This window comes from Saimiri boliviensis, chromosome 9 (assembly GCF_048565385.1).
Source record: "Saimiri boliviensis isolate mSaiBol1 chromosome 9, mSaiBol1.pri, whole genome shotgun sequence".
Taxonomy (NCBI): domain Eukaryota; kingdom Metazoa; phylum Chordata; class Mammalia; order Primates; family Cebidae; genus Saimiri; species Saimiri boliviensis.
In genome coordinates this window covers 20,554,271-20,566,744 of record NC_133457.1, presented here as the reverse complement: position 1 = coordinate 20,566,744, position 12,474 = coordinate 20,554,271, and the positions used below count along the sequence as shown (strand labels likewise).

Here is a 12,474-nt window from a genome sequence, read left to right as displayed (position 1 = left end):
CAGACATCAGTTCATTAAGTTTCTTTTAATTTCTTCTTTTAATCTGGTCCAATGAATCTCAAATTTCAGTGCGAATGACAGTTACAGTGTTCATAGTATTTCATGGATAATTTAAAAGGAAGGTCAAGCGTAACTTTTGCTATTCCTCCCCAAAGTGGTACACCACTAGTCTTTACCATCACCTTCTAGGATGCCCTCTTTGTGCCTCTCTTTCCATTGGAGGCTGACATTTGGAACCAAGACTCCAGTTTGGTACTACTTCCTCATGAGGCCTTTCCCACCCACCATCACATATAATGATCTGTACTTTCCTCTGAGCTCCCACAGCTCATACAACCGCTCTATTTCCCAGCACATGCCATCCTGCCCTGAAGTGTTGGGTGTCTTTCTCTGTCCCTCTACTCTTCCACAAACTTGAAGAGCTAATATTCAGAGCCTATGCCCTATGGAAGGAAAAATAAGGTCTTTTAAGTGCTTATAAGAACTTCCACATTTTTAGCCAAGAAGTGTTTGTACAAAGAAACTGATTTCTTTTAAAGCAACTGTTGATTCAGGGAAGGTACACAAGTCAGTTCAGAACCATAATTAGAAACATGTGATATGCTGGCCAGCGTTGCCCCCTGCTTAGGAAAAGCTGACTGTAATTTTGCCCCACCAAGGTAAATTTTAACAATGACACAAGTGTTTTGATAAGAAACAAGTATCTCTTTTCTTTTTTGGGGGGGGGAGTATTTTTTTTGCATTTTAGGTTTTGGGGTGCATGTGAAGAACGTGCAAGATAGTTGCATAGGTACACACATGGCAGTGGGATGTGCTGCCTTCCTCCCCTTCACCTATATCTGGCATTTCTCCCCCATGCTATCTCTCCCCAACTCCCCACCCCCCGCTGTCCCTCCCCTATTTACCCCCTACAGACCCCAGTGTGTGATGCTCCCCTCCCTGTGTCCATGTGTTCTCATTGTTCAACACCCACCTATGAGTGAGAACATGCGGTGTTTGATTTTCTGTTCTCGTGCCAGTGGAGTATCTCTTTTCAATCTAGAGCGGTCTACGGTGATCACACTACAGTAGCTGTAGCTGTTGTTACTCCTCAGTCCATGGAAAAGGAAGGAAAGGCTTTGGTTTTGGGCCCCTCTTCTTACTTAAGAGGTTAAGTCTGACATGTGGTACCATTTACATTTCATCTGTTATTCATTTACTCCACCAGCTGTCCTCCCTTAATGCAGCATTTATGGTGATGCGAAGGTCTTTAAAGGTATTTCAGGAATTTGTCTATCAGCAAGAGATGTAGGTAGGAGACACTGTTGTCAGCTTTGGAGACAATGAAGCAGGCCCAGGGAGGGTGAGACCTCAGACAGGCTGGCTCTGCCATGTAAGGACACAGTATGGTAGAGACTCAGGCAGCCCCAGTATGGAGTGTGGGCAATGTAATGTCAGCTTCACGGAGAACCAGGTCCATTTTCTGTAACATAGCAGTGTTCAAAACATAGGGCACACACACAAAAAGAAAGCTTTTCATCAAGTGCCCATGGCCTGGCTTCCCATTTCAAGCAAGGCAGAGAACACCAAAGTTCTAGCCTGGGGAAAGACAAAAAACTGCCTTGACCCTCGACAACTCACATGAAAGCAGTGACAGTGTGACAGCTGGTGCTCAGACACTTCTTCCTGGAGCCTGACTTAGCTATTTGCTATTTTGGTTCCCCAAATGCTCCTTGTTCCTTTTTAGCATCTGTCATAATTTAGCTTTAAAGTTGCCATTTGTATGACATTTTCTGAGTTTTGAACACCTTTTTAGTTGGTGTTAAAAGAGGGTGCCACATATACACCATGGAATACTATGCAGCCATAAAAAATGATTAGTCCACGTCCTTTGTAGGGACATGGATGAATCTGGAGACCATCATTCTCAGCAAACTGACCCAAGAACAGAAAACCAAATACCGCATATTCTCACTCATAGGTGGGTGTTGAACAATGAGAACACATGAGCACAGGGAGACGAGCATCACACACTGGGGTCTGTTGGGGGGACCAAGGGAGGGACAGCAGAGGGTGAGGAGGTTGGGAAGGGATAATATGGGGAGAAATGTCAGATATAGGCTACGGTGGAATCAGCAAACCAGCTTGCCATGTATGTACCTATGCAACAATCCAGCATGATCTGCACACGTACCCCAGAACCTAAAGTACAGTAAAAATAAATAAATAAATAAAAGAGGGTGCCAAAATTCATTTTTCCAATCAATGTGAAGGGTTGCTCCAGTGACTATATATCAACTCTATTCTAGTGTCTGGTTTCCACAGGATGTTATTTAAAGATATCAGAGTGCAATAACTTTTCTTGGTTACCATGCTATATCACCAATCCCCTAATATGTATTACATATTCCTGGGGCAACATTCAGATGCAACCTGAACCACACCTACTTAGAGGAAGTGTGGAGTGCAGAGTGTTAAGTATGAGCTCTGGAGGCAAACAGTTGCATTTAATGTTGGTTTAACTAAGTGACCTTCAGTATGCCTCAGTTTCCTCATCTGTAAATCGAGTTATTAATAGAGTCAGCCTCACTTGATTGTGTTAGAAGCAATTAATGTACCAGATTTAGAACAGTGAAGACTATACATAGAAAGTGCTCAGTAAATGTTAATGAGTAGCATGAGCACTTTGTTACAGGTATGCATTATAAGTCATAGCATATCCACTAGACCAGTGCCCATCTGCAAACTGTTTCTTATCAGACTGCTATGAAGTGACTGCAGATATTAAAAATAAGAACATAAGAAGTTAGAACTTCTATAGAAATTTAATATTGCTGTAATATCCAAATACCTGATCAGTGGACATTGTATGTCTTGTTTTATTCATTGCATTTCTCTTTTATTTTTGCTACTTTTACAAATATATTGGTTTGTAACTTATGAAAATTTTTAAAACAAAAAAAATTCTCTACTACAGTGAGTTTAAAAACTACCGTATTAAATGTTAGATGCTGCTGGACCCAGACTAAATCTGAGAACTTTCTTTAATACCTAGTATTTTACTCCCTAAACTTTCTTCCAGGACCAAAAGGAAAGAGATTTAATAAATGAAAGGTGATGAAAACACATCATTATGGCCATGGTTGAGATACAGCTACTCTAAGATGGGTTATAGCTGAGGAAAAATGGTTCTTAATATTATTCATATTTATCATAAAGCAAAAGATAGGCTTTTCATGAATTGGCAGCCTGAGGTTGTTACCTCAACTTTGCTGTAAGAGCTGAATTCTAGGTAGAGTAGGAATGGAATCACAGGATGTTGTGTAGAGTTCTATCCCCAGCTCAGTTATTGATGTGTTTTGATTAATTATATGCCTCCATTTCTGGGGTAACTATTTTTCTACCAATTAAAAATGGACTACAGTATCATATTTGAGATGAAGACTATAAGAGGATGTATCAAAAAGAAACATTTTAACCATTTTCCTCCTCTTCCAGTGTCAAATACCAAGAGTGACAATGTCTTAGCTATTTAATCCTAAATGGCCAGACCCTATTGCTTGCTTCTGTGCCCAGATGATAAAGTCAGCCTAGACAAAAAAGAGCACATTGCCTTACAGGTCTCCTTCCTAATTCACAGTGCTTTGATGATATTCCTACTCTACATTTTTTATGGTCCTTAATAATTTACAAAGTGCTTTTGTAGCTTGTGTTATATCTGGGTGGCACTTCATTAGGATGCAGCAGCCTTCTATTAAGGCTATTGCTCACCCAATATGCCCAGTTGTCTCAGGAAACTAAAGATTTGGGGTCCATCTGAACCAGTATCTATCAGTGGCAAAAACCAAAAATGTACCTTTACCTTGGAATGTATCCCCAAAAGGATAAAAGGCAAAGCCCACCAACTCCAAATAATGTACAGATTAAGTCTTATCTTACTACAGAATTAATGAAATCCTCAGCAGCCTTGCTTGAGGAAAAAGACCCCTGTCCTGGTCCCCTTCAGATTCTGTTATTTTATTTTTGGGGCCAGTCCTTCTCAAATTGAAATGCGCCACTGGACACCTGGGGACCATATTAAAGTGTGCCTTCTGATTCAGTAGATTGGGCGCAGAACCTGAGATTCTGCATTTCTGACAAGCTCTGAGGAGATACTGATGCCGCTGATCCAGGAATCTCACTTTGAGTAGCAAAAGCAGGGGCTTTGCACTTTTTGCTGATCCCTTTTCCATGTCTTATTCTCTCCCAGGTTAGTTGAATAACTAAAAAGTGAGCAAATGACGGGGTATCTGAGTAAGTGTCACTTCCTTGTATCATAACTTCTGTATTTTCACTCTAATTGCAGGAAATTCTCTTTGTCTGTGTTTGTTCAGAATTCATATTTGAAGTACAGGGATTTTTTAAAATAGGCTATTTCTATATCCAGTTCTTGTATGCTCATGGAGTAAAAGAGTCCCTCTCTTTTAGTATACACTCTTTAAGATACTGCAGTAAGAGGAGGGATTTTATAGTCCTCCCTGGCCTTGAGCATGAAAAGTATATCTTTCAGGACTGGTACATTGGTGCAAACCTTCTTTTAGTGTCAAATGTCCACACTAAGCAGCAGCCATTCAGGGTTTTACCATGCCTTGAATTTTTCATGCCCATTCTATATGGACAACACTGTCAAATCCATTATTTTATGTAATGCTTTCAGCAATCCGATGATGTAATGTTATTAGTCCCATTTTTATATAACGAAAATAAAAAGTGGAGTCATTATGAGTTTTACAGCATCACTAATAAACATGAAATTGGAGTCATGAACCTAGGTCTTTCCCCTGAGATCCTGTTCAGTCAATTTTCCCACAACTGTCTCCTTTTGAAATCTCTTTTTTAAATCTTGTGTGAATGAAGTAAAACATGGAGTTATTTTATTTTAGCAGAGTTCTACCATTGGCATGACTGCATTCTGATCCCCACATAACTAGGTACCTGCCCATCTCTGCTCTTGTCCACCGAGCAGGTCAGAGGCAGATACCAAGAACTGAGTCTTATTGTTGTCCTTTCCCTTAACATTCTGGCATAGGTGTTCCAGCAGCATTATTTATTGCAGTCCCCAAACAGATGCCAGTACTGTGAAGCTGGGGGATCTTCTCCATCATGATTGATGACCCAAGAGGTTACTGAAGAGTAAGGAACATAGCATTATAAGAATTTAGCACTCCAATGTGGATTTAGTCAATTGCATTCTCCTACTTCTCCTTTAACAAGCTCTACTCTGCAGGAGTACATATACTGGACATGGAATTGTAAGCCAAGATCCTCAAACATTAACTAATATTATTTTTCCTTGATTTAAGGAGGCAGGAAGACAGGCTGCCAATCTTTCCACCCCTTCCAGCTTTATAGTCTCATCTCCTGACTTAGTAAGAGCAGTAAGTAGCCCAAGGGCCAATTTGTTTCTAAGGGGAGTCCCTGTTCACACAGGAGGGAGGTAATTAGGCCTCCCCCTAGGTATCCCTAGAGATACTTTTAAAAACTTTACTTTGGCAACGGAGACCAGAAACTGTTCAGACTGGAAATTATCTGAGCCTCTTGTGACACGGCATGTTGAGTTAAGGCCAAGTTAATATTTAGGGGATTATAGAACTCTGGCAAAAATTTCTGTAAAATTACCTCTGGGGTCAAAAGTGACAAATGGAAAAGAAATAACGACCCCTTGCGTGGGCCCAATCCACTGGCCCCCAGCCCCACCACTCAACAACAAACACACAGCGAACCCATGACTCCACCAGCACTGTCACATTCGTGATGCGTTTCCTTGCTCTAGAAGGAAAGCGGAAGTTTGTTTTCTTCAGGAAAAGATATTTGTTTTTGAACTTTTTGTCCAAAAACTATGTTTTGAACAAAATATTCCTCTTCTATCTTTTTATATTAAACTTAAGAAGCAAGAGAAGAAGAATTAAAGGAGCAGCGAATGTTTATGATAAACCCAAACACCCTTATCTACCATTTCCTGACCTTCCAACTTATTGGAATTGAAGTTTGCCCTGCCTCCCTGCCAGCAAAGTACTGTGGCAGGCCCAGGTGGATTGATGGCCAGGGACAGAAAGTTCCCTTTGATCCATCTGGAGACCTTGGCTGCCTAGATGACTTTATTACCATCCCAGTCCACTGATTTCTGTGCTCTACAAATCTAAATCATAAAAACAAGGGAGATTGTGTAGAAAAGAAAGTTTTGCAGTGAGAATTCTCATCAGCAACACTCATCAGCCTTAGATCTAGAGAGCATTTCTTTGTCCCAGACATTTTATTGTTGCTTCTTCACTCTTCAAATTTGTTCCCTTGCAAATTCCTCTTTTTGCCTCTACTCTTGCTCCCTGCTTCTCTCCACATTTCATCTTTACCAAATAGCATTGTGCCATACAGGATACCCAGTTGAATTTCAGTTACAGAACAAATAATTTCTTAGTACTTTTAGTATAAAATTGTAGTAAAGTATAATATATTTTTAATATATTCCATTAAGGACATACCTACACTTAAAAATACTTATTGTTGAGAACACATGGACACAGGGAGGGGAACATCACACACCGGGGCCTGTCATGAAGTGGGGAGTGGTGGGAGGGATAGCATTAGGAGAAATAGCTAATGAAGATAATGGGTTGATGGGTGCAGCAAACCACCATTGCATGTGTATACCTATGTGACAAACCTGCACGTTCTGTGCATGTACCCCAGAACTTAAAGTATAGTTAAAATAAATAAATATAATTTTTAAAAGAACTACTAAAAAATAAAAATAAATACTTACTGTTTATCTGAAATTCCGACTTGGCTGGGTGTCCTGTTTTTTACTGACAACCCTACCCTTGAGACACCCAACTTGCCCCTCTTGGGGTCAGTGAGTGTCTAGGGATTGCCCCTTTACTTGTATCATGCTCAGCATCTCCTCAGGGTAATGCTGTAAAGCAACTTGAACATGAAGGAAGGCTGCTTCCAGCTACTAAAACTCTGACTTATCCAGGCTATGGGGCTTTCTAACCAACATCTGGCCACGGGAGACAAAGGCAGTGAAAGGGGCCCAAGAGGCCATCCCCTCCTACAGCCTGACAGTAATAAAATCTAAGATGTGATGACTGCTTGTTATGTGCTAGGAACACTGCTTCATGTTGGTTCTGTCATTTAATCATTCTACCAATCCCATGAGTTAAATATGGTTATTATTCCCATTTTGTAGATCGTGAAATTGATAGAAAGAGTACAACAAATAAAAGAAGAATCTCCAGAAGTAAGGAACTTTTTTTTAAGAATCAAAAACTGATCCAATAAAATTATCTTAGGACATTTTCTATAATCTATAAAATTTGAAGGTTTTTTGTGAAGAAAATGTGATTATTGTACTGTTATAACTCAGAGCTTTATGCAGAAAGAAAAAAAATTATAAATTCATGAGAAATTGTTCCTCTAACAACTCATATGTTTTGAGGTTTAAAAATGTGTATAGTCAGGCACAGTGGCACACACTTGTAGTCCCAGCTACTCAGGAGGCTGAGATAGGAGAATTGTTTAAGTCCAGAAGTTTGAGACCAGCCTGAGCAACATAGCAAGACCTCTATCTCTAAAAACTTAAATTAAAAATTAAAACAGTAAAACATTTGTATAATGCTCAATATCTAATTAATGTACATTGTGGGTTACAAGTTGTGTTTTACAAAGTTTTTAAGTTTTAATGGCCCCAGCTATAGAAATATTTGAAATAAAGGTATCTTTTATTTTTGAAATGTGATTAGGTTCTGTAGAACCAGAGAAATACTTTAATTTCATAACTATACATTGACTAATGTGGATAGAAAATAAATATTCCCCAAAATTTCTTGTGTTGAGTGAGTCTATTAGATTTTTTTAAATTAACCTTGGCAATCATCATGGTTTATAAAATATCATCCAGAGATAGCATTTTCTTGGTCTCATTTGTAATGGGAGTAAACATTTAGAATCTTCTGGCTAAAATATGTCAAAGCCTCCCGTCTATTTGAGTGTAGCCAATATCATATATATGTCAGAAAGGAAAACATTTTCAAGCTTAGCCTCTATTCCCACATACTGATTCTTGCAACCTACCAATATATATTTCATTTGTGCATGGTATGAGTAGATAAAAATTATGTAAAGCCATAGAAAACTTACAAAATTACATAAGAAAAATGGTTTTAAATTGTATCAACAACAGCTTATTAGACAATAAACAGTTGCCTGGTTACCTAAAAGATGGCTGGTTCCCACTGTGAACCATCAACAGCTGTCCCTGGCCTGGACCTATAGGTGAATTCTGAGGGCCCATAACCATGAATCTTCCCTCAAGGCCAGGACTGCTCTCTGGGCCAGCCAGAAAAATCTCAGTATCCAACCCTGCCAACTCACCTTCACCAGTGTCCACTGCAGATATAGGTGCCAGAATGGTAGACTGTAACCAAAAAGAATAGTTACCAGCCCTTCTGCATTGCTTTTTCCTTAAAAGCAGTGCCTTTTTTTTTTTTCTTTGAGACAGAGTTTTATTCTTGTCACCCAGGCTAGAGTGCAATGGCGCAATCTTGGGTCACTGCAACCTCCGTCTTCTGGTTCAAGCAATTCTCCTGCCTCAGCCTCCGAGTTCCTGGCATTACAGGTGCTTGCCACCACACCCAGCTAATTTTTGTATTTTTAGTAGAGATGGGATCTCACCATGTTGGGCAGGCTGATCTTGAACTCCTGACCTCAAGTGATCCACCCACTTCAGCCTCCCAAAGTGCTGGGATTACAGGTGTGCACCACCATGCCTGGCAGTGCTTTTTTTCTTTAAGTATGTTTTTCCTCTCACTCTTATTCAGGTATTATGCCAGGTTCACTTTGGCCCTTAGGGAAAAATAATGCTAAGATTTTTCTGTAAGTCTAGGCCCTTTCCTCAATGTCTTGGAAAAGTACTAGATAGCCAAGTAAATACACACAGACAAACCAATAAAATCATTAGACCATCCTGATGAATGTATTTCTAGGGATTATTATGTGCTGTAATAAAAAATAAATATTTTGTCTCTGTTCTGAGTTCATGGCATACAGCTCCTAAACTCTCAGAATCTCAGATTGATGGATATCTTTTATATGCTAATGAGATGACTGGTGACCAGGACCACTAGATTGCTTATGGATTGGGGTTGGTCACAGGAAAGACCAAGGCAGGATTACACTGTTGGAACTTTCATTCCCATTCTCTATCTTACCCTATAACTCACCCACCTCCGATATCTGGGGAGGGGAGATGGGCTGAAGATTGAGTTAATCACCAATGGTAATCATTTAATCAATCTTGCCTAAATAATGAAACCTTCATAATAACCCCTAAAATTCCAAGAGTTTCCAGATTTGTGAAATCATTGAGGTGCTGGGAGGATAACATACCCAGGAAGGGCACAGAAGCTCTGAGCCCCTTCTCCCATACCTTGCCCTATGCATCTCTCCTACTAGGCTGTTTCTGAGTTGTCTCCTTTATAATAAATCCAATAATAATAAACTAAAGTGTTTTCCTGAGTCCTGTGAGTCATTCCAGTGAATTATTGAACCACGGGGGTGAAGCAGTACAGGAACCTTTGTAGCCAAGTTGAAAAGTGTGGGTAAGCTGGGGACCTCATACTTTTGACTGGCATCTAAACTGGGGGCAGTCTGTGGAGTCTGGGGCTAATTCCAGATTGTCAGTGTTAGGGTTGAAATGAATTGCAGGACAGTTGGTGTCTAGAGGGTTAGAGAATTAGTTAGTATAAGAAACAACCCACACATTGGGTATTAAAAGTGGGTAAGTAAAAATAATTCCTTTTATTCTTTTTTTTTAAGGAAAGAATTAATGATAACAGTATATGTTATAAAAATGGATAGTGGTTGCTCAATAAAAATTAAAGTAGCTTAATAAAAATATTAAGCCAGCTCAATATTAGAAAACAGATAAGGGAAGATACATACATGCCACTTTTCTATAATCACTCAGCACCTCAGTGAACATCAGAAAGCTATTTCTGCAGCTTATTTGTAGGTACTTATTTGTAGGTAACAGCTAAGGCACTGTTAGCCCTCAGAGGAAATCCAGAAGCATACCACACATGGTCCCTGCTTTAAAGAAAGTAATTTTAATGACCCACAAAGTGGTTTATAAACTTTTGTAAAAGATATTTGGGTCTATTAATAAATCATTCATAGAAAACCTCTTTCTTCCAACATCTTAAAATTCAGAAAGATATTTCTTGCTTGGAAGATGAAAGAGTTATACTGATTTTCGTAAAAATTAACAAAACCATGAGTTTAGACGGTCCATGTGAAATGTTCTTATTCTGTAATTTCAGTACAAACATATCAGCACATGTAAATTTTTTAGAAAATATCTGGCCCAGCCGACGCGGTGGCTCACACCTGTAATCCCAACACTTTGGGAGGCCAAGGTGGGTGGATCTCGAGATCAGGAGTTCAAGGCCAGCCTGGCCAATATGGTGAAACCTTGTCTCTACCAAAAATACAAAAATTAGCTGAGCCTGGTGGTGCATGCCTATAGTCCCAGCTGCTCAGGAGGCTGAGGCAGGGGAATTGCTGGAAACCAGGAGGCAGAGGTTGCAGTAAGATGAGATCACACCACTGCACTCCAGCTCGGGTGACTGAGTGACGCTCTGTCGAAAGGAAGGAAGGAAGGAAGGAAGGAAGAAAGGAAGGAAGGAAGGAAGGAAGGAAGGAAGGAGAAGGGGAAGGAGGGAGGGAGGAAAGCAAGGAAGGGAAATATCTGGCACACATTGCATGTGAAAGCCATACAGTTGAAGAGTTTCTAGATAAGAATATAGTACATGAGCATAAAAACTGATATTTATTCTTTGAACCCTTAAAAAAGCATTTCTAATGCAAAGTTCACATAAACACCACTGTTTCTAAACTTCAGGCAGAACAAGCTATAGAAGCAATTTCAAAGACCTATGCCTATAGTAGATATTCAGTAAATATTTGTTAAATGACCAGTGGAAAAAATGATTAGGTAAAGTTTTCGCTTCTGAATGAGAGGCAGTTAAACAGAGAATAACACTGTTCTGAAGGGTATATAAGACCACAATCTAATGCAATGATTTCTATTCCTTTAGGAGAAAAATCAGCACTGAAATTGAATTCCCTGAGAAACTGGAAGAAACCAAGCTCATGGTAGCCGAAAATGAAGACCATGAAAAACTCCAAGTTAAAATCCAGGCTTTTGAAAACAAGATAAATGCAGAGAGCAATGTCCCTAGCTCTATCAGAAGATATAGTTTGGGCCAAATTTCTAAAGAAGAAAGAAAAAACATTAGATTTAACAGGTATAACTTTGGTTTGGTTTGTTTTTTATGCATGTACTTCATGTTAGCTATTCGTTTTGTTAGCACTGTTACGGGTGTCTTTTTTATGTATCTTTTACTTATAGCCACCCGAAGTGCTGTCCTTACATGAATGAAATATTATCCACAATGCTCTCATTATCCAAAGAAGCTCACTATTTTAAATGGGTACTACAAAAGGAAAAAAAACCTATTGCTTAATTTTTAAAGCAATTTTAAAATATAAGTATGCCATATGGAAAATACTGTCTCTTGACTTCTGATGAAAAAGCAAAAGCAAAAGTAGACCAAGATGAAAAATATGTAAGTCTACCATTTTTCAGCCAGTTTTGCCATGAAATTGATTTCTAAACCTTTGTTTTTGGAGGTGACCTAGATTTTCAAAGGTTTGGTTTATTATGTCATTTGTTGGTTGTCTACATTTATCAAGCCTGTTAATAGTTTCACATTCCAGAGGAAGTAACTTTTTGTCCCAATGTTATTATTATTTATTTTCCTTGTCAGTGAATGGTAATGCAACTTCTTTAACTTTCCCTTTGTACTCTAGGTCAAAAAGTTTGGCTTTGCACACTATGCTCACAAAGGGTGTGAGTACAGATGATGGCGAAGATGCAAACAGGGGAGATATACCAGCCAGCATCTCTCTTTCAGAAATAGACCCACTTAGCCAAGGAAGTGACAAGCTGCTCTTTAAGACAGACACTGGCAGATTACAGCTAGGAGATTCTTCAGTTTCATACCCAAATATTATACATGCAGACTCAGAGAATTTGCCAGAAACTGTAAAAGAAAACTTCCAGGAAGAAACTCCAGAGGCAACTGCAAGTCCTGTAGAATACCAAGATAAGCTGTACTTGCACTTAAAAAAGAACCTCAGCAAAGTGAAAGCATATGCCATGGAGATTGGAAAGAAGATTCCAGTCCCTGATCAGTGTACCATTGAAGGTAAGTGTTGTATACTTCCCAAACCTGAGAAAATTCAGGAGTCACTGTAGATAAACAAAAAGCCCAAATCATGTAAATTAGCATACTCTTTTCTAGATCTTTTGCAAAATAGATCATTTTTTAAAACACTTTACATTACTTGAGGTTCCCCCCACCCTGTAAAAAAAAGGCTGAACATCTTATTGATTCC

At 39.2% G+C, this 12,474-nt stretch overlaps 1 protein-coding gene and 1 long non-coding RNA gene across 8 annotated transcripts in view; one reads left to right on the top strand and one right to left on the bottom strand.

The window, feature by feature from the left end:
* Window positions 1–12,474, bottom strand: part of LOC141585598 (uncharacterized) — a 173,420-nt gene that overhangs the window by 20,817 nt on the left and 140,129 nt on the right. The window lies entirely within an intron of this gene.
* VEPH1 (ventricular zone expressed PH domain containing 1) overlaps window positions 1–12,474 on the top strand; it is a 208,390-nt gene that overhangs the window by 107,293 nt on the left and 88,623 nt on the right. For all 7 annotated transcript variants that reach the window (XM_074405550.1, XM_010335739.3, XM_010335740.3 and 4 more), the window contains 2 exons: window positions 11,112–11,321; window positions 11,887–12,284. In XM_074405550.1, coding sequence (XP_074261651.1) covers window positions 11,112–11,321; window positions 11,887–12,284 — 608 coding nt within the window. The remainder of the gene's footprint in view (window positions 1–11,111; window positions 11,322–11,886; window positions 12,285–12,474) is intronic.